The sequence below is a fragment of the Pleurodeles waltl genome, chromosome 4_2, assembly GCF_031143425.1.
Source record: "Pleurodeles waltl isolate 20211129_DDA chromosome 4_2, aPleWal1.hap1.20221129, whole genome shotgun sequence".
Classification (NCBI taxonomy): Eukaryota; Metazoa; Chordata; class Amphibia; order Caudata; family Salamandridae; genus Pleurodeles; species Pleurodeles waltl.
The window spans coordinates 125,866,519-125,888,699 of NC_090443.1; the positions used below are offsets into that span (position 1 = coordinate 125,866,519).

Below are 22,181 nucleotides of genomic sequence, written 5' to 3' on the forward strand. Positions count from 1 at the left end.
AGGAGGTGGAGCAAAGAAGACACCCAAAGACTGATGAACACCATCCACTCGGGAGCACCCTCAGATCCGTGCCCTCATCATATCTCCAACCTGGCCAGCATCACCATAGCACCGGAGCTCTGCTGAACAATCAACCAATCCTTCTAGACTGCCACCTTCCCCTCAGACTGGGAGCATGCCAAAATCAACCGGCTACTCAAAAAACCCATTACTGTCTCTAGGGAGCTGAACAACTACAGACCCATCTCTGTGCTCCCTTCTCCAGCCAAGGTAAGGGAGAAGACTGTCAACCAGCAACACAGCTAATTCCTCGAGAGACACCATAGCCTGGACCCATCTCAATCCGGATTCAGAAGCAACCACAGCACTGAAACTGCACTATTAGCAGCCATCGACGACATACCCGGTATACTGGACAGCAAAAGCATGGCCGCACTCATCCTCCTCGACCTCTTTGCTGCATTTGACACTGTCTCCCACTCCACCCTCTGCAACAGACTACACAACAAAGGCATCTGAAATAAGGCACTGGATTGGATCAGGTCCTTCCTCACAGGAAGAACAGAGTGTCGGACTACCGCCATTCACGTCAGTACCCAAAGACATGCTGTGGAGTGCCTCAAGGATCTTTACTCAGCCCGACGCTTTTCAACATCTACGGGGCCCCACTTGCCAAAAATCAAACAAAGGCTAAACATAGTATCCTAAGCCAACGACACCCAACTGATCTCCCTGTCCAGGGACTTGCCAAAGGCCAAGAAACATTTCCACTACTGAGAGCAGTCGTCGCATGGATGGAGGCCAGCTGCCTCAAACTTAACACAGACAAGACAGAGATCCTCGTAATCAGCTCCACCCCTTCTGTCTGGAACGAATCCTGGTGGCCCATCGCTCTGGGAAACTCCCACAGACCACCCACGCAAACTGGGCATCATCCTGGACTTCTCTCCATGACCAGGCAAGTCAACGCAGTCTCTTCATCATGCTTTCACACCCTGACTCCTGCAGAAGATTTTCAAGTGGATCCCCTCTGACACAAGAAAGACAGTCATCCACACACTCATCACCAGCAAACTGGACTATGGCAAAGCACTCTATGCCAACATCATCAAGAAACTACAATCACGACTACAAAGAGTCCAGCATGCAGCAGCCATCCTGGACATCCCCCAAAACAGCAGCATCTCCTCCCACCTCAGAAACCTACACTGGCTCCCAGTCAACAAGCGCATCACATACAAACTCTTTACCCACACCTACAAGGCACTGCACAACACAGGTCCGGAATACATCAACCACTGTCTCTCCTACGTATCCATCAGACATCTCCGCTCCTCCCAGCTTGCCCTCGCAGCTGTCCCCAAGATCCAGGAAAGCACAGCAGGAGGAAGATCCTTCTCCTACCTGGCAGCCAGGACATGGAAGACCCTACCTCTCAATCTTAGGCAGATCGCATCACTGAAGCAGTTCAGGAAAGACCTCAAGACCAGGCACATCGACTGAGCAGCACACCTACAAACAGCGTCTTAAGACCCTATGGGTGATTGGTCGCTCAAATATTTGAGTGGAGGTCTCTGGGGAGGTGGTTTTGGATCCCCCGCGATAAGAAGAACGATGAAAGGAGCCACGTTGTGACGGAGTCTGCAATGCACCTATGGCCTTAGCTGTCGCATCCTTTTCAAACTTTCCCAGGAGGGTGTCGACCTAAGGACCAAGAAGGTGTGCCCATCAAAGGGAAGAGCCAGAAGGTTCTGCTTAACCTCAGATGTGAAAACAGACACCCTCACCCAAGCATGACTCAATAGGACGACACTGGAATTTATGCTTCTAGCTGCGAGTCAGCAGCATCAAGGGCGCAGCGAATTGTAGTATGGGATATGAGCTTTCCCTCGGAGGCAATCTCGTATGCTTGGTTTTTGTGCTCCTCTGCGAGATGTTAAAGGATCTCCTCCAACTCATCACAGTGCGCCCCGTCATATAGTTAAAATAGTCCAAGGGATCTTGCAATTCTCCAGTGGTTGGCAGATTGTGTAGCAATCCTTTTATCTGCTGCATCTATTTTTCTACTCTCCTTATATGGTGGCGGAACATCACCAGATTTTGTGAGTTAGCCCTCTTACGGACTGTGGCCACAACTAGAGAATCAGGTACAAGTTGCCCTTTGATGTTTGCACAATCGACTGGTGATGGTTTGTATTTTGTCTACCCTGGGTGTGAGGACTCTGGACCTGACATGGTCACTGAAAATATATTGTGTGTGCCTGGCCATTTGCTTTAACATTGGCATTTACTGTGCAGAACGTGGAGTAGAAAAGTGTTTCAAATAAATAAACATCCTCTGAAGGCTCTGTATGTAATGGGACCTTGTGGAATGCAGCCACCCTACTTATAATTTCATGGTGGGTGGTAGTGTCATGGGGGGGTTGGCTGGTTAGAGACCTGGATCTTTATTTGCTGGTAGATCTGCATAACACAATCGTATATGAATGTGGAGAACCCTAAGATGAGTCTGTGAGGAGCAGGTGAAAGACGTTGTAATAGTGTAGTGAGCAGCGGGCACTGGTGGTGAGCTGATGCACAATGAAATGGTAGCCGATTGCTTCTTTTTTCCTTTTGAGAAATAGGAACCTCTTGGGTTTCCTCAAAAGAGAACTGTCTCTTTTGCACTTTTACTCCTGGAAGAGGAAGTTTCGTAATAAGGCCCGTGTCCAGGTGTATCATAATGCGTTTTTGGTGTGAGTCCAACTTGCACTGCACTATTTCAAGCACTGGTTCAACTGGCTCCGAAGGATGCTTCAAAGAGGTATACGTTTTTATCTCCGACATGGAGTTAGTCACTGGAATTTTCAGCAACAAAGTTTTCTGGTATGAGGCAGACTTTAGGTGCCAAGGTGGACTGGTGTTTCGACCCGGAGGTTTTTGGCTACGAGGGTCGGAGTCCAAAGTGGTAGGCTTTGAGTTGGGGGACATGCTCTTTTTTCAACACCAAGCCAAGGCTTGGTGTGTCTGAAACAGTTAGTTGGTGCTGCCCAACACCAGTGATTGGTCGACCAGTGGTAGGCAGGTGACTCTTTGCAAAGACCTGCTGTGTTTGGGGTGGCAGTTGAGGCGCAGTACTCACAGATTGCCCTGGAGTGATATCTTGCATCTCCATGTCTCTAATAGAGCTGTCTTTGGGAGAGAAGGTGCCCTTTTCAGCAGCAGATGGATGAGTCTGTACCTCCTGTTCTGGATTTTTCGAGCCGAAGACAGCTGCCCTGCGACATCTGTAAGCGGCAAGCTCTTCGATCTCTAAGCATTTTCTTTAAACAAAAAGACCTGCAGGCCTCACAGGTTACTTCCTCCTGAGGGTGAAAGGCAAAAGTTTCACACTTGGTGGAGATCAGTATGTGGAAACCTGCCATGGCAATGAGGACAAAAACAGAAAGGTGTTCTCCCATCACCGAATGGGAGTTTCTTGTAGGGAATGTCGAAGAGGAATTCCACCCCAAAGAGCAAAGGCCCAACGAGGCCGCAGCCAACTCAAGCCCCGGACTAATTTGATGTTGACGGACTTAAGTAGAGAGAAAAATCTGTATTCGAAACAATACCAACAGTATTTAGGAAAGTAACTGGCAACCTTGTCAAGCCGGAGCAGAGGAGCACACGTCTGAACCAGACAGCAGACAAAACCAATCGAACAATGGAGTCAATGCCTATGCGCATTGTCAGCAAGAGGAGATGCTCTACCTCGTGACTCAAAAGACTTTCGTCAGAGAACAACAACTAGCACACTTTTGAGCCCAACACTGGATAGCGGGATTATGCTAAGCATGTCTATCTACAGCTACAGATGCCTCGATCACCTTGTTACTGCTTCCTTGCCAATGTAAAAGGCAGGGGGTGTGTTGTCCTTTCTTATTGAGACTGAGGAGCCCTACAAATTGCTTAGGAGTCCCATTGCCTTTTTTTGCTCAGTTAAGTCCATAGCTAAGTCCTGTAGGTAAGCACCCAGCCCTCCATGGAAGCATCTAACATCACAAAACATGCTGTATCCTGATGGAAACGAAGGCTTATTTCTCTGTTCTCTCGCCTCACCGACCTAAGGCTTATCACCGCTGGGATGACTGTGGTTGAAAGAGCCTCTGGTCAGACCCCCACCCTACGGCAGATTTATTCTTGGAAAGACCTCATGTGGTACAACAATTTTAAAGGGACGCAGGATAGTATCCCCATTAGAGATTTGAACAAACATTCTGATATGAAAATATTTTGTTGCAGTTGTCCATGTTGTACAATATTGCAATTCTTTCCTCTAAAACAGACATCTTTGATGTGTCAGACCCCAGAATCGCCTCTAAAAACTGAATATGCATGAGAGATATTAAGAAGGATTTTTCCTTGTTGAGGTTAAGGCCTAGTTTGTTTAAGAGCAGTAGATAGGGCTCTGTAGATGCCCTGGTATAGATGAAACAGTTCTCTTTCAGGAGCCAGGTATATAATTGTTCCAGACCAACCAGTATTACTTTGGATTGTTTGGGGTTGATGGCAATGTGGAAATAGATATCCTGCAGGTCTAAGGAACTCAAACTCTGCTTTTACAGATGAAGTTTCTCTTCCATGAACACTATGTAAAATTGTTTTCGGAGGTATTTGTCTAACTGCTGTAGATCTAAAAAATGGCCTCCACTCACCCAACTTCTTTCTGATGAAAAAAAATGAGAACAGTGCTACGGCGATAAGGGCACTGAGATGTCTTGTTCTGAAATTATACTAACTTTGGCAGTTTCCAGTGGTTAACCAAAGGAATGTTTTGTTCATGGTAGATTAGCAACACAAAAGGATGATAGACGGAGTGCTGACAATGCAAACACTTACCCCCAGTCACAGATCTGGGTTTAATCCATCGCTTTTATGCTGCCCATGCCATTCCAGTTTGGACTCAGCCATATGCAAATCAGTCTTGACCCTGTTCCCCATGGGAACAGTCCAGCCCAAACTGCCAGGCCAGGTCTTCCCTGGACTAGAAACAAGCATCCTGGGACCGGTTTCGGGGTTTCACCCCTCATCAGCCAGGCTAGCTTGAATCCAGTGGCATGGGAAGTACGGGACCCACGTCTGGGCATACCCTTTGTTCATGGTAGAGACATCAGTGGTGACAGAGCTGTCAATTAGATAATCATCAAGGAGGTTGTGGTAGACAGTGGGGTCAGCTTCCAGGTTGGCATCTTCCACAGGAAGCTGCAGATTTGTCAACTGTGTTCTAGTCATCAATGGTGTCCTATTTGTCACCTGAGCCACCATTGTCAATACCATCATTAGTGCCTTTAGATGGGAGTTCTGAAGATGTATTTCTTCAATGACAGGATGTTCTGAACGGGCCTCTAAGTTAGGCTTCAGTGAAGGATTTTTGTAGAACCTACAAACTCCAGTGATGGGCTTTGACTCCTAAGCATCTTGCGTGATCCTTTTGAATAATCTCCTTAAGACAGTAGGCTGCTCTAGCTAGGATGAGAAAAGATTCACAATTTGATCAAAGATTTTCCAACAAGATGGACTTAGCTTAAGAAGATTAAGGAGATCTCAGGGAGGCTCCCTTTACACACAACCTGCAGCAGAAACGAGAGGTATGGTAGCCTCTGGGGGGTGATGGTGTTTCCTGTGCTCCCGCCACATTGGCTCACGTTTTCCAATAAGGTGAGTGGGTTACTAAACTGACAACTTTAAAGTGTTCCAGGCCAGGTTTTGTTAGCATGACAATGATATTTCATTACTCCAATGGGCCTTACAGCCGAACAACAAACCTGATTGAAGAATGTGAACTTATGAATCCAAGACCATTTAATTTTACTGTTTGCAAATGGCTATTCTCGTAGCTGTGTGTCAATCAGAGATAGCATATATATTTCCAGAGGAAGGGCCAATCTCAAGGTCTAATTAGAAGGAAATTACTTGAAAAGACCAATGAAAGCATGAAACTACGTAATATGGAAGCTAAATTCACTAACTGAATGTCCAAGAGAACTTTGACAAGCAGAGAAGCACAATAGTAAGGGCATGGGAAAAAAAAACCACATAGGAGATACATCTTTAACAATAAGCAAGGATGCATGCAAGCTGTAAGTCCTTAACCTCTGTCAAACGCTGAGTAATGAAGTACACAGGAAGGGTAGTAGGCACAAAAATAGCTTGCCAACAAATGCATAAAAACAAAGGCTGGTTTTGGTTAACAGAGAAGCTAAAACAGGAGCACTGGTAGACTAGCAGCTTAACCTTTAATTCACAGAAGTACTGACAAACCACAATGCGCAAACGTAATAATCAGACCCAACTTACTTGCCATCATCCGCGTGGTAAGCGACTGAATCAGGCAGCCATCCTGGCTGGTGGTCCAAACTGTAGTACTGGGGTACCAGTCCAACTGCAATGGTTCCTCTCACGCCGCTATCCACAATAGACACCTAGAATACATTAGAACAAAACACTGGTTGAGTAGAAAGGCCTAAAGCAGATGTAGGCAAGACAGGCGCAATCTGATCTATAAGCCACTAACAGTAAATTACTCTACTGGCTGGAGGCGACGGGGAGATTGCAGCACAGCTGTAAGTGTGCTACCAACTGCCAGAGGCAGTCCCTAGGCTGTAACATTTTCATGGAGTCGTTATACAACATCAGAAATGATCCACTGTGAAGGGAGACTAACTAAAATCAAAGCTCTAGTGTGAATTCGTTAATAATGTTCAGTGTTTGTGAATAGTTGAAAATTGAGGGCATTAAAAATACAGGTCGCACAAGGTTCCTTCACACAATGCAAGAAGGGTTGCAACCGTTTAAGTTTTCCTAAAACAGTTCCTACATATGGTACATGCAAGTGCAGGAGGGTACACATTTACAAGTGACACAAGCACAACAGGAAAGAACAGACTGCAGTAGAGCAGACCTTCACAACAAGCAACACCAGAAATGCCAGTACAGGTGTCCCTCACTAACTAATAACAAAGGGTTCAGCTGCACGTTTGAGTAAACCCATCAACAAAACAATATAAACCCAGACTCAAAGAATGGGTATTGCATTTAGAGTAGCAGTGCAAGCTTCTCCCACACAAAACAAGCACATTAGACCACTAGTGCCAAGTGCACAAGTTTCTCTAGCAAAAAAAAGGTACAGGTAACACTGCAAACATTCCTACTAAAGCAGGTACAGTGCAGACAGAAGCATTGCAAAGTGTCCACACACACACACACACACAATCTCAGAAGAAATACAGCAGAATCAGCATTACGTGCATGTTTCATTACATTCGGGATGAGGACTAAGTCAGAGTAATTGAAGGTCACCTTGAAAACCTTACATGCCAACTAATGAAATTCACAGGGGGTGGCAAGAAAGCTAGGGTAGCCTACACACTTAGTTGAACCCCAACCCCCCATAACATGAAGGTTTGGTTTTTCCATGAATAATATGTATTATCAAGCAACAGAAATCCTTAATAAATGGCAAAAAAGAAAATAAAAACGGGGAACTGCGCCCGTACGGACTAGGATCGTAGTAGGGCAGCTCACTTGGACATATGACATAGGGAAACAGATGGAGAGCAGAGAAAAACTGAAAGCACGTTTAACCCCTTCAATGCAGGCGTCTGCCACTGGCCGACGCCCGCACTACCTCCCTGGTGTGGGTCACGACCAGTGGCCGACACCAGGGAGGGGGTTAATAAATCCTCGAGTGCGTCGCACCCGAGGATTTTTTTTTTTTTTACCCCAGGGAGACACAGAAGCTCTTCCGTGTCTCCCCCCTGCCTCCCACCCACCCCTTTGTGACGTCAGCGCGTAACAAAGTTGATTTCCCCATCGGAGCAGGAGGCAGCCTTGCGGACGCTTCCTGCTCCAATGGGGAAAACGGCCTTCCCCACGTTCGGGAAGGCCTCGTAAGAAAGGGGAGACTCTCCCCTTTCTTACGAGGCCTTCCTGAAAGTGTTTCCTGGCCCCGACCCCCCCCCAAGTGAAATCCCTGGCATCTAGTGGTGTTTCGCTGCAATCGGGGGCCAGGAAACAGTTTCAGAAGGCCTCGTAAGAAAGGGGAGAGTCGATCGCTCCGCGCACCCCCACCCCGCATTCGTTCCCCCCCCCCGCGCAACCTCACCCCCAATCCCCCCGCACCCCACCACCCCTGTAGCTTTCTAGGCAGCAATAAAAAAAGTCAAGTAAGTATTGTGATTATGTTTCTGCTACGAAAGGATCAGACTTTTGTCTAGTGGCAGTTTTAGTGCCATAAAGAAGCGCAGAAGGTTTATATGCCTACTGCAAAGAGCAAATATGTATTTTATGTCCATAGCTGAGTACATTAGTAAAGTCAGCGATTACCTGCGCTATAATACAAATGAAATGTATGTGCGGGGCGGCTATGGAGAGATGAAGGGCACTTTTGCTGGGTGGTAATGAGGGAATCCGAGGAGGAGGGAGTGGGAACACCAATAATGATTGTTGGACTGGGCGCAGGAGGTGCTCAAGGCTGTGACGAATGGTATGTGACAAGGTGTTTTTTGAGTGTCTTGAAAGAACGTGCTGATTGAGGGAAGAAGCGCAGGTAAGGTGGCCTCTACGGTTGCACGCATCACACACGCCATCGATTTTGTGACTGTCTACGTAGGCTAGTGTTTTAGAGCAACAGTTTAGCCAATAGCAGAGATGGCATCTTGATGGATGACTGCTGTCAGCACTCGGGTTATAGAGGACAGCTCTGACATAGGATCAGAGACTGAGACATCAGCTACTGAGACAGCATCTGAGGGATAGGACAATGGCGCAGACTCTGGGAGTGATTTTTCAGTCGGAGGAGTCCCATTCAATAACTCCTCTTCCAGTACATTATGAGGGAGGTGATGAGGACAGTTCTGCTGTCCCTTCGCAGGCAGTCTGTGCAACTGGGTAATAGTGGGTTAGCTCAACCCAGAGAGCAGGTGAATGCGGCAGCAAGCAGAGAGAGAGCATGCTCTCTTGGGAGCTCCCCAATTTAGTTCAGCCACAAATTCCACCGCCCAAATCGTATTGTGGAGACATCAAAATTATCTATCGCAAAACAAACTGGTTTTGTAAGACAGGCACCTGTGTTTTTGGTCCTGGGTTCGGCGGCCATATAGAGAAACACACTAAACCCAAACATTTCTGGAAACTAGACATTCGGGGGAGTCCACAGAGGTGTGACTTGTGTGGATTCCCCAAAGTTGTCTTACCCAGAATACCCTGCAAAGCTGAAATGTTGAATAAAAACTATTTCTCGCATTTCTGTCACACAAACTACAGGAATATGCTGGGATCCACAAAATTCCTACCACCCAGTGATTACTAACCTGTCCTGATAAAAACACTACCCCACTTGAGTGCCTACACCTAGTGCCTGCGTCAGGAATGGATCACCCCGGGGTCAACAGCTGCCTCATGTAAGGACCAACATTGACCATTGTGTGATCTATTCCTGTCGCGGGCACCAGGATTACCCACACAAGTGAGGTACCATTTTTATCAGGAGACGTGGGGGAATGCTGGGTGGAAGGAAATTTGTGGCTCCTCTCAGATTCCAGAACTTTGTCACTGAAATGTGAGGAAAATGTGTTTTTCTAGCCACGTTTTGAGGTTTGCAAAGGATTCTGGGTAACAGAACCTGGTCAGATCCCCACAAGTCACCCCATCTTGGATTCCCCTAGGTCTCTAGTTTTCAATAATGCACAGGTTTGGTAGGTTTCCCTAGTTGCCGGCTGAGCTAGAGGCCAAAATCTACAGGTAGGCACTTTGCAAAACACAGCTCTGTTTTCTGTCAAAAAATGGGATGTGTCAACGTTGTGTTTTGGGGCATTTCCTGTTGCGGGCGCTAGGCCTACCCACACAAGTGAGGTATCATTTTTATCGGGAGACTTGGGGGAACATAGAATAGCAAAACAAGTGTTATTGCCCCTTATCTTTCTCTACATTTTTTCCATCCAAATATAAGAGTGTGTGTAAAAAAAGACGTCTATTTGAGAAATGCCCTGCAATTCACATGCTAGTATGGGCACCCCGGAATTCAGAGATGTGCAAATAACCACTGCTCCTCAAAACCTTATCTTGAGCCCATTTTGGAAATGCAAAGGTTTTCTTGATACCTAATTTTCACTCTTCATATTTCAGCAAATGAATTGCTGTATACCCAGTATAGAATGAAAACCAACTGCAGGGTGAAGCTCATTTATTGGCTCTGGGTACCTAGGGTTCTTGATGAACCTACAAGCCCTTTATATCCCCGCAACCAGAAGAGTCCAGCAGACATAACGGTATATTGCTTTAAAAAAATCTGACATCGCAGGAAAAAGTTAGAGTAAAACATAGAAAAATTGCGGTTTTCAGCTCAATTTCAATTTTATTTTTTATTTCAGCTGTTATTTTCTGTAGGAAAACCTTGTAGGATCTACACAAATGACCCCTTGCTGACTTCAGAATTTTGTCTAGTTTTCAGAAATGTTTAGCTTTCCGGGATCCAGCATTGGTTTCACACCCATTTCTGTCACTAACTGGAAGGAGGCTGAAAGCACCAAAAATAGTAAAAATGTGGTATGTCCCAGTAAAATACCAAATTTGTGTTGAAAAAAGTGGTTTTCTGATTCCAGTCTGCCTGTTCCTGAAAGGTGGGAAGATGGTGATTTCAGCACCAGAAACCTTTTGTTGATGGCATTTTCAGGGAAAAAACCACAAGCCGCCTTCGGCAGCCCTTTTTTCCCCATTTTATTTTTGGAAAAAACAAAATTTTCACTGTATTTTGGCTAATTTCTTTGTCTCCTCCAGGGGAAACCACAAACCCTGAGTACCATTAGAATCCCTATTATTCAAATTAGGTTTTCAATAGCTGGAAGATAAGTTAAATGATTTCTTAGAAAGCATTATACATAATTATTTCTATTTCCACATGTGGGGGAAAGCTTAAGCCGATAAATTCAAAATATTTTTACCTTGTCAACTAAGCAAATTCATATTACGTGACACATGCTTTCTTTGTAAATGAAAAAATAAATCACAATTGAAAACATGTATTTTTACGGTAAAATCCTTTCTTCAGACTAAACAACAAGGGCATAGCTCCTTCCTGTAGCATGACCAATTCCAGTTATCTGAACACAGCAATACATAGAACAGGTTTCAGCTTTGAGAAGTATATGTATTTGTTAGTCGCTTTCTTACTTTAGATATTATTTTCCTGATTACAGACAGTAAAACAAGACTAGGCCAGACCAGGATTCAACCCATGGGGTATCAATAACACTTAACATTTTATTTTTTATAAAGTGTTTGCCATGCCAGGGCCCGTCCAGCACGAGAGAAATGAAAAGGCAGGCATTCTACGTAAACAGATGAGTTCTGCAATGGCACAATAGCAGCATTTAATCAACCTAACTTTATACAACTTGGAGGATAGTTTGTGGTATATGCAATTAAGGCAGTGGGTCATTAACCTTGCCAGCAAAACAGCAGCAAACCAAAGGCTATGGGATTTTGAAAAGCTTTTCAGAAAACCACAGGCTCAAACAGGACTATTTTCACTAATCAACCTTACTGAAAAAGCAATTAGGGACAGGAAAAAGGCAAGGCCCTCACTAGAAACGTCCTTACCTTGAACAACAGAAACAGCAGCCCCACTTCTGACCCCAACCATCTACCCTGCTAACAAAGTCTTTATGGGATTTATTAGGGTGGTCCTGTCTCACTTCAGTGTCTGGGTTTCCACCCTACAGACACAGGATTCTCATCTTAGAATACTTCCAGGCGTCAGACTCGATCCAGAAACGTTTGAGGCAGTACACCTTGATGCAAGAAGGTGGTCTCCAGGGCTCCGAATCTACATCATTCATGCTCGATGCGACATGTGTAGGCCTAAATAGGTGCTACCCAAGTGCACGGACATTAGTTGCTTTCATGACTTTTCCGCTCCCGCAGATGCAGAGCCAAAATCTAATTGGTCATGACTAGTGTGCAGATTCCAAGATTGGGAACTTTAGGTTTAAGAGTCCAATGCACAGAAGGGGAGGATAGTAGGGTTGGGTAGGAATCTTCACTTGCATAGAGCATCTGCCAGAAAAGACGCGACTGAACTTAAGAAACGTACTTCTTTAGAGGCTTGAAGAATCCTCACCTCAGAATAGTTATCAGTAGTACTTCCCAGGACGTGGGGTGTGTGAACTGGCTCAAACCAACGAGTCCTGCAGGACTGAAGAGACAAAATACCTGTCGCGCCTGACCTCGCTGTCTAGACAGTACTCCGTAAACATATGAAGGATGTACAAGTCACAGCCTGCCAAATGTCTAGGACAGGCACTCTAAATGCTACCCTAGTAGCAACCCTGGCTCTGGTTGAATAAGCCCGCCAGCCCTCAGAAGGCTGCTTCTTAGCTAAAGCGCAGTAGATCTTGATATAGTGAACCTCAGCGATGTGAGGTGTACCGTAGTCTGGAGGAGGGTGGTGACTGCCTGAGACTAGCCAGCCTTCAGAACACGGAGATCCTTGACCTCTGCAGGTAAGCTGTGACTACCACCATCCCTTTTGTGAACACCCAAAGGGCGCTAGTGAGGTCAAACTGAAGCAGAGCAAAATGAAAAGGATTGCTGTCCACCATCAACTGCAGGTAATGGTTATGGGGCTACTGGACGAGGATGTGAAAATAAGCATCCTGTAGATCAAACACTACCATTCAGTCTCCAGGGTAGAGTGAACACAAGGCCCGAGCGAGTGCGTTGACTTTGTCCTCCTTCAGGAAGGCATTGAGAGCACAGGTCAAGGATAGGACAAAGGACTCTATCCTTTTTTGGCACCAAGAAGTAGCAGGAATAGCAACCACAACCTGCTTCTGGCGTCGGCACAAACCTTATGGGCCCTTTACCCAGTTTCTATTGCAATAAAAACAGATGGTTCTCAGTCATCCATTCTTGGGATGGTGGCATTAATGGCACTGCCCCACTGAATAATAAGCAATGCCCACACATCCAAAGTGATGGCCTACCACCCTGGCAGGAAATGTCAGATTCGGCCTTGAACAATGTGGCTCTATGCTTGGAGGTAGCCAGAGGGGTAGCGATCTGTGCAGCTCGCTTTCCCAGAGACCCAAAAGTAGCTGGGATGGCTGATTGGCAAGCAATGTCTGCTGACAGTGTGGAAATTCTCTGCCAGTGCCATGCAAAGGATGAAACCAGGGAACCTGTTGGTGCAGAGCAGAAACAAGACTAAGGGAGCGTGCCACAGCCCTGTCGTCCCCAAAGCATTTCAGTGCAGAGTCAGCCTTGTCCCCAAAAAGAAAGAATCCATCAAAGGGCATGTCCATCATAATGGGTTGGAAATACCATGAAACACCAGTGGAGTGCATACAAGCATGTCATCAGATGTTGACACTGGTCGCAATTGCATGGCCCAAAGAATCAGTGGTATCTAGACCACAACAGATGGAAAATTTGGATACATCTCTGCTGTCTCACATGGACCGGGAAATAATGCCACAAGCCTCCTCCGAAATTAGGAACAAGACCCAACTCAATGAGTCCCAAAAAGCATTAATGGAAAACAATACAAGATTTGAAGGAGAAAACCTTATGTCCAAAGGTGTCAATGCATTCGACTACCCGTCCAGGGGAGCAGAGGAAAACCTACTAGCTGAAGACTACACTACTAAACTGTCACAGGAGGAGGTGCTGCACGGACAGTTGGGTCCCCTAGAGTATGACAGAGGCATCTGACAAGCTGGTGGTTGAAAAAGAGCTCCTGAGCAAGGGTCCCGAAAAGGATATTGGTTAAGGCCTTGTTAAAAGGTGAAAAATTAATAAGCTGTCTGACCAGACCGTAGGACCTAATCAATAAGTTTGTTTTGACTTCCTGACAGGAGAGCTGAAGATTCAGAGCATCCATTGCTTTGTGCACAATCATAGCAAAAAACACGTATTCCTATGTGGCCGGCCAGAAGAAGAGGACAACACATTAGCCAGGGATGTAGCTAGCCCAGTGGACTGTTGGAGCTCACCATACCAGTTGCCTCCATGATGGGACACGTTGATGGCATCATAGGTGCCAGCATCAGAATCTGTGCCAAAAATGTCATGAATGAAGCGGTATCTTGAGGGCAAAGGAACACTGTCAGAATCAGGGAAAGGAAGAAACATGACTAACTCAACATCAGACGTGGCCGTCAAGGTGCCAGTTCAGCATCTGACACAGGCACTGGTTGGTCTATCAGCACCAGTGAAGCCTGCTTCTGCATTTCAGGGTCGTGTCTCGGCAAGGATAGTGGCACTGGTAGCGCAATCAGTGCTGGGTTTAGCACGGATCCAGAAGATCTAGAGCACCCAACTGGTGCCGAAGGTGGTCTCACCTGCGAAGTACTAGTTGGGAGGCTTCTAGGCTCCATGGGGCCAGAAGGGTCTCCAGAGGAAGTTGGATGTGCATGCAAGTGCATCATAGCGTCCTGAAACTCACAGACTTGAGCAGGAGTCACTCCAGGCCTGGGAAAAATAGACTGGCTCGGAGCAAAGGCCTGAACAGACACCAAAGAACAGCTTCGGGAGCAGGTGCTAGAGGCATGATGACTCCGTGCCCTCTCAGGGGACTTGGATGCCCAATTAGATTAGCTTCTTCTTAGACTTACTGGAGGAGTGCAACCTCAAAGGATTCTCTGGGGACTGCTTGTGGGAATGGGATAGAAACACTTCAGACTCCGCAGCCTCAAATGACACGTCCCATCCTTATGCTGGACAATAAATAACGTTGCCTCTCATTCCCTAATCACCTTCGATGCACCCAGGCGCAGACACCGCAGGTCGTGGGATGACCCCCAACAACCACAAGCAGGCCAAGTGGGGATTAGAGACAGACATGTGTCGGAGACATTCTCCTTGGACACTGGAGTAAAGTTTCATACAAGCCTCAAAAAGTTGAGGAAAAATACTAAAAGGAACCAAGGATGGCTCTGGATCAATGTCTGTTGGTGCTGAAAAAAAGGAATTGAAGTGAGTGCGCCTGGGTGGGACATTAATACCCATGCACACATCATGTGGTGCCGACATCTATGCGAAGCCACAGCTGCCACCTTGCAGTGGGAAGGGGTACTGCTTTAATGTTTTCCAGATCCATTCTGTCGCCTGTGGAATGCCAGGAGGTGAGGAATCTGTGGTTCAAAATCTCTATCAGAGTACATTTTTCTGTAGAAAACTACAGTATTGAAAATAAAAAATAAACCATATTGCAGCTCTAACTTTGAAGGAAAAGGACTGGAAAGGTGTCTGTCAGGTCAACAATGCCCCAGCTGCACTCACCATACACCATAGCTTTAAGGAAGCCAGCAGCTTCCCTTTTCCTGCATGCACTGTACAAGCAGTTTCAGCCTCAGCCCTTTTAAATAAGAGACTATGATGTTCCACAGCAAATTATGTGTAACAATAATAATTTACATTGACAATCATTGCGAAGAGAGGTTTATCAGTGAAAAGATCTGCGATGTAGAACCAGGATTACAAGAGACATTTTATTTTGCAAAGTAGGATTCTCACAGAGAATCATTAAAGGAGACTAAAGTTGCAAGCACACCCCACTACCATATTGTCAACATAAGGAGGACAAGGGCTGTTTCCAATTAAGGTATATGGTGTATATGTGATGGACTTTGTGCGTGCTTGCACTGTACATGCTGTTACTTAACCAACCAATCAGGCTGAGAATCTTAATCAAGGCAGTAATGTCTAGTTAAGTATGCATAGATTTCTAGGTTGCTGCTTTACATATCTCTAAGAGTGGAACATTCCTAAACCAAAAGGGTGAATCAACATTTCCTTTTGTGGAATGAGCCCTGGGTCTACCAAGTAGAGGTTTGTTTGCTAAGTGGTAAAATTATGTAATGCGGGCTAAAACCCTGCCTGTAATGGATCCTAATTTACAAGGAGATGGCTTATTTTTCTGATGATTTTGGTATTTTCTAGATAAAACTTTAGGGTGGTTTTTAGATCAAGGGAATGTAAAGTTCTCACTGCTAGAGATGATGCATTGAAGAAAAATACTTGGAAAGAAATAGTTTGGCTGATCTGGAAATCTGATGTGACCTTGAGTAGAAATGATGTGTCCTTAACATTACTCTCTTTTGAGGGAACATTAATTAAGGTTCAGTAGCAGCCTTAAACTCATTAACCTTTCTTGAGGAAATATAACTAGAAAATCAATTTTCCACATAGGATGCTGCAATGCAGCTTTATAAATAGGCTTGAAGGGAGAAGCCACAAGTTTAGAGTGGACCAGATTTAACTCCCATGGGGGAGCAGCAGGACTTTTAACTGGAGGATAAATCTTTATTAGTCTCCAAGAAGATTTTGATTACTGGGTTCATAAAGAATGACCTTTGGTTTGAGCCTTTGTAAAACGCTAATATGAAAATTAGATGTACTTTTATCAAAGAAAATGGAGCTCTGAATGAGCAAAGTGCAACAGGTAAGGAAATACAACATCTTACTGCCTTGAAAGTGAGTCATAATTGTCCTCAAGGCGCTAATGCACAAATCTTTTCCACTTGAACACATAAGAACTCCTGGTAGATGGTTTCATTGCTTCCTTGCGAATTCTCATGCAGTCTGGTGGTAAATGTAAGTGACAATATGGCATGATCTCAGGAGCCATGCTGCCAGACTGAAGGATAGTACTTAAATATGAATCCAGGACAAAAGACTGCAGTTTTATGGTAACTCCTTGTGGGGGTTGAGGATAGGTGAAGTAGCTTGGGCAGCAGCCATTATCCAAGCCATTCCAGAGCTATCAGGATAATGGTCAAAGGGAGGGCGGGAATTGGAACTTGGTTATTTCGGACTTTAATCACTAGTATTGGCAGGAAAGGATATATAAATCTTTTCGACCACCTCATCCCATCAACTGTAAGCCCACATTCTTGATCTGTAGTTTGGGCATTTTGTACCGGGTCAAATAATTTTATTTCTTGATGGCCTTTATCTAAAAAAAAAAACAAAAAAAAAAAAACCTGAATCTAAGAAGTTGTAGTCGAGCTCCCATTTGTGATTTTCATAGAAGAATCTGCTAAGTCGATCCACCTGATGGTTTTGCAGCCCTGGTAGATGAATAGAAGAAGATATTAATTTCTTGTTTACAAATGATGCCTAATTGCTTAGGATTCTAATGATAGAATTCTCAAAATTCTTCCTCCTTAAATTGTTTAAACAGTACACAGTAGTGGTATTGTCTGCCAGGAGTAGAAAATCTGTTTCGGATAGAGCTCGAAGGAAGGCTTTGAGTACTAGATAAACTGCTTTGAGCTTCAGTATATTGATGTGGTATATGTGTTGTTTGGGAGGCCATTAACATAGAAGGGTAGGAAGATCTTGATGAAATGGGACTCCTATAACCCCTTCGTTGGCAGGTCTTTTCCCACTCAGGTGCCAGGCCTATTTTTGGCTTTTTGGGGCAGTTCGTGCTTAGGCCCTAATAATGTTTTGTTCACATAGGCTACTCTCGCCAAACTTGCATCTTTTTCCAACATCCTAGAGGTACCCAGTGTTTGTGGGTTCCCCTGGAGGAGACCAAGAAATTAGCCAAAATAAAGCAAAAAAAAAAAAAAAAAATCTCTTTTTTTTTTTTTTAAACAAAATGGGAAAAAGGGCTGCAGAAGAAGGCTTGTGTTTTTTCCCCCCCAAAACGTCAAAGGGTTTGCGGTGCTAAAATCACCATCTTCCCAGCTTTCAGGAGCAGGAAGACTTGAATCAGAAAACCACATTTTTTAACACCATTTTGGCATTTTACTGGGACATACCCATATTTACTATGTTTTGTGCTTTTAGCCTCCTTCCAGTTAGTGCCAGAAATGGGCGTCAACCAGTGCTGGATCCCCGCCAGCTAAACATTTCTGAAAAGTAGGCAAAATTCTGAATTCGGCAAAGGGTCATTTGTGTAGATCCTACAAGGTTTTCCTACAGAAAATAGATGAAATAAAAAAATATTGAAATTGAGATAAAAAAACCACGCAATTTTTCTCCACGTTTTATTCTGTAACTTTTTCCTGCAATGTCAGATTTTCAAAAGCAATATACTCTTACGTCTGCTAGACTCTTCTGCTTGCTGGGATATATGGGGCTTGTAGGTTCATCAAGAACCCTCGGTACCAAGAGCCAATAAATGAGCTGCACCTTGCTATGGGTTTTCATTGTGTACTGGTATACAGCAATTCATTTGGTGAAATATAGAGAGTGAAAAATAGGTATCGAGGAAACCTTTGTATTTCCAAAATGGGCAAAAGATAAGGTGTTGAGAAACAGTGGTTATTTGCACTTCTCTGAATTCCAGGGTCCCCATACTAGCATGTGAGTTAGGGCATTTCTCTAATAGAAGTCTTTTTTTTTTTTTTACATACTGTCTTACATTTGGAAGGAAAAAAATGTAGAGAAAGACAAGGGGCAATAACACTTCTTTTCTATTCTATTCTGTGTTCCCCTAAGTCTCCAGACAAAAATGGTAACTCACTTGCGTGGGTAGGCCTAATGCCGCGACAGGAAACGCAACATGGGAACATCACATTTTTACATTGAAATCGGACTTGTTTTTTGGAAAGTGCCTAGCTGTGGATTTTAGCCTCTAGATCAGCCGGCAACTAGGAAAACCTAGCAAACCTATACATTTTTGAAAACTAGACACCTAGAGGAATTCAGCGTTGTGGGGCTTTTACCAGGTTCTGTGACACAGAATCCTTTAAAATCTCAAAATTTGAAAAAAATAATAATAAAAAATAAAAAAAATAAAAAAATAAAAAAGTTCTCTTCAGATTTCGGTGACAAAGTTCTGGAAGCGGAGAGGAGACACGAATTTTCTTCTACACAGCAATCCCCCAAGTCTCCCGATCAAAATGGTACCTCACTTGTGTGGTTAGACCTAGTGCCGGCGACAGGGAATGCCCCAAAACCCAGCGTGGACACATTACATTTTCCCCAAAGAAAACTGACCTGTTTTTTGCAAAGTGCCTAGCTCTGGAGTTTGGCCTCTACTTCAGCCGGCACCTAAACAAACCTGTGCAATTTTGAAAACTAGACGCCCAGGGGAATCCAAGATGGGATAACCTGTGGCACTCTCACCAGGTTCTGTTCCCCAGAATCCTTTGCAAACCTAAAAATTTGGCAAAAACACACTTTTCTCACATTTCGGTGCTGCAAAGTTCGGAAATCTGAGGGGAGCCACAAACTTCCTTCTACCCAGCGTTCCCTCGGGTCTCTTGATAAAAAAGGTACCTCACTTGTGTGGGTAGGCCTAATGCCCTAAAACACTACGTGGACATATCAAAATTATCAAATACAAAACTACCTGTTTTTGCGGGGGCACCTGCGTTTGTGGTCCAGGGCTCACCAGCATCTCTGGATACATACCAACCCCAAACATTTGACAACTAGACACCCGAGGGAGTCCAGGTAGGTGTGACTTGTGTAGATCCCTCAGAGTTTGCTTACCCAGAATCTTCAGCAACCCTCAAATTTAGCTTAAAAATCACATTTTTCCCACACCGTCACAAATGTCCTACCACCCAACGTTCCCCTCAGTCTCACGAAAAAATTGATACCTCACATGTGTAGGTGGGCCAAGTGCCTTTGACAGGGAAGTGACAAGAACATGTCAAAAAAATCAGGGGTGGGGGAGTACCAAATCGGGTACAAAAGGGCAGTTTGAAAGGAAATGTTTTTAGGCTCACAAGTGGGGCAGAATTTTTTAATCGGTATAGATGTGACAATGCTAGGTGATAGGAATTTTGAGGATTCCTGAAGGTTTCATCACAAAAATATGGGGAAAATGAGTGATTTCAAGCAAAGCTGGAGGTTTGCAGGACATTGTGGGTAAGAAAATGGTGTGGGGTACTTGTGAAGCACACCACCCTGGAGTCACCCAGAGGTTTGGTTTTCAAATGTGTCTAGGTCTCATAGATTTTACTACATGGCAGTGTTCCAAAGTCCAAAAAGTGTACCCCTCACCATTCCAAGTGGGAAGATTTTGAGAGTTAGACAAGCCCAAAACCCCAAATAGTCAAATGAGAGGCTCATGAGGGGCTCGGGGGGGGCTAGCGCTCCCCCCATGAGCTGGTCGCAGGACAACAGTTAAGTCCTTGGCGCCTCTGCGCTGCAGCCAAGGACATAACAGTTACGTCAGTGGCGACCAAGGGGTTAAGTAGATTCTGTTTGTTGAGCCACCAATGATGGGATTGTTGAGTCAAGGATATTCATTCTTTCTGCTTGTCATGGTGTTGTGATCACTGGTGTTCCAAGCATTATTGTAGTGATCTCATGTAGAGGCAAGCATTGGGAACTAGGAAAATGCAAGAGAATGGATCGTAGAAGAGAGGAAACATGTCTTAATGTTGGCTTTGTAGTGTTGATTAATTGGCGACATTTCTGAGGAATGGTACATACTCAGGCCTCTGAAGGAAACACTTCTCCTGCAATGGCAATGAGAGATGATACTAGGTAATCCAGATATTGAACTAGAGATGAGGTAGATTTTCCTAGATTCACACACAGAGTCTTACTCAGTCTAGTAATGCAACAGTGAAGTTGTAGGACCACAGAGGGTAGAACCCTCCATCTCTGATGTGATCTAGAAGCTGTACGTCAAAATTGTGAACAATAAAAAAAATGCTTCTTTTCCTCCAAGTCCGCAGCTTTAGGGGAGCCAGATTTTTTTTTTTTTTTTTTTTTTTATTCTTTTCAGTTATTTGTCAGTGCGAGGGCTAGCACTGGGCCTCAAAAGATAAGTTTATTAAATGTAACTGTGCATCTTGCTTCAGTGACGTAGGCAGAGCCATGATGCTAGTCTTAAACTATGCTGTGGCAGAAGAGAGTCGCTGATAGAGCTGCTGTGTCCATGGCAGCGCTTATGACCTTTGACACTTTGTCCATCATTTAAAATTTGAGGAAGTCTCCTCTTCTGTCTCTTGGTAGATAGTTCTTGAAAGTGAGTAGGGATTCCCATACTGCTCAGTCACCTACTTGCTTTCTCTCTCTGTTGGCACCGATGTCTTCAGTGCCAATGGATGCTAGTCAGTCCATAAAAGAGTCCACTTTTGGTTCCAGGTGCAGAAATATAGGATCTTGTTGGGAAGGTTTAGATGTCTTGAGGAGACATAGCAGCCAATTTTAAAGTAGATGAAGTTAAGAATTTCTCTTTCACAAGCTCTGTGAAGCTGGAAAACATCAATAGTATTGATCATGGAGAGGCAATGGACAGTTATTGATCTTGTTAAAGCTACATTTACGGTTTGATAATTGACTACTGTTATTTTTACAGATGTGTGTTATTTAAAGTTAACAGTAACATGAAGATTATGTTTTGCATTGGCTCAGAATTCACATTTCCATGATCAGACCTCATCTGCCTCTATCCAATTGTCATCATGTCCACCTGTGTTTTTAATAAACATTAAGATGCCCCACCCTGCAACTTTTAACGTGTACTGCAACAGTGAAAACTCAAGGGTCTTTGCAGGCAGCGATTCAGGGAAAGTTTACCTTCAACTGCAAGCCTTTAAATATTGCTGTCTCAGATGTACAAGAACCCCTCCAGCTGCCACAAATCCCGTGCAAGGAATAGGTTTACATCCCTCAAAAAACATGTACAGATTGCCTTGCCCTCCTGAGGAGCCATTACTAATAGACACATCTAAGCAAACTGATGAGGCAGCTGTTTCACCCTGCTCTGACGCTTCTGTCACCAAAGACCCCTCCACTCTGACTGTTCTGGACCCAAAGCCTCCTTAATCTATCAATTGCAACTAGAGGTGGTAGACTTAAAACAGACGGTCCTTAAATTATTTGAAACCAACACCAGCACAAACTCTAGCTTCTTTTCTCACTTCCAGATACATTTCGCACTCTGAGCGGAGTGCTTCTCCAGAAGATATTTTGCATCTGTCTACTAGCACGGACTTATCTCCACCTTCTCTTACTCATGCCAACTCTTTTGGCCCTCATACCAACATGCTCAGAAGATGCCCTCCAAGACTGCCCAGAGAGCTAGGCATCACGGTTAGCAACCTGTGGCAGTTTCTTCACGTCATCAATACAGAACAGCAGGGCTCCTTTACGATCCTCCCTTGTGATTCCCGAAAGGAACAGTCTTCCCATATGCTGTCTGTTAGCAACCACCTATCTGTTTCAATAGCTTTGATTAAAAATAA

At 44.6% G+C, this 22,181-nt stretch overlaps 1 protein-coding gene across 3 annotated transcripts in view; it reads right to left on the bottom strand.

The window, feature by feature from the left end:
* Nucleotides 1-22,181, bottom strand: part of SPRYD3 (SPRY domain containing 3) — a 472,005-nt gene that overhangs the window by 360,674 nt on the left and 89,150 nt on the right. For all 3 annotated transcript variants that reach the window (XM_069230934.1, XM_069230932.1, XM_069230933.1), the window contains exon 4: nt 6,316-6,440. In XM_069230934.1, the coding sequence (XP_069087035.1) occupies nt 6,316-6,440 (125 nt within the window). The remainder of the gene's footprint in view (nt 1-6,315; nt 6,441-22,181) is intronic.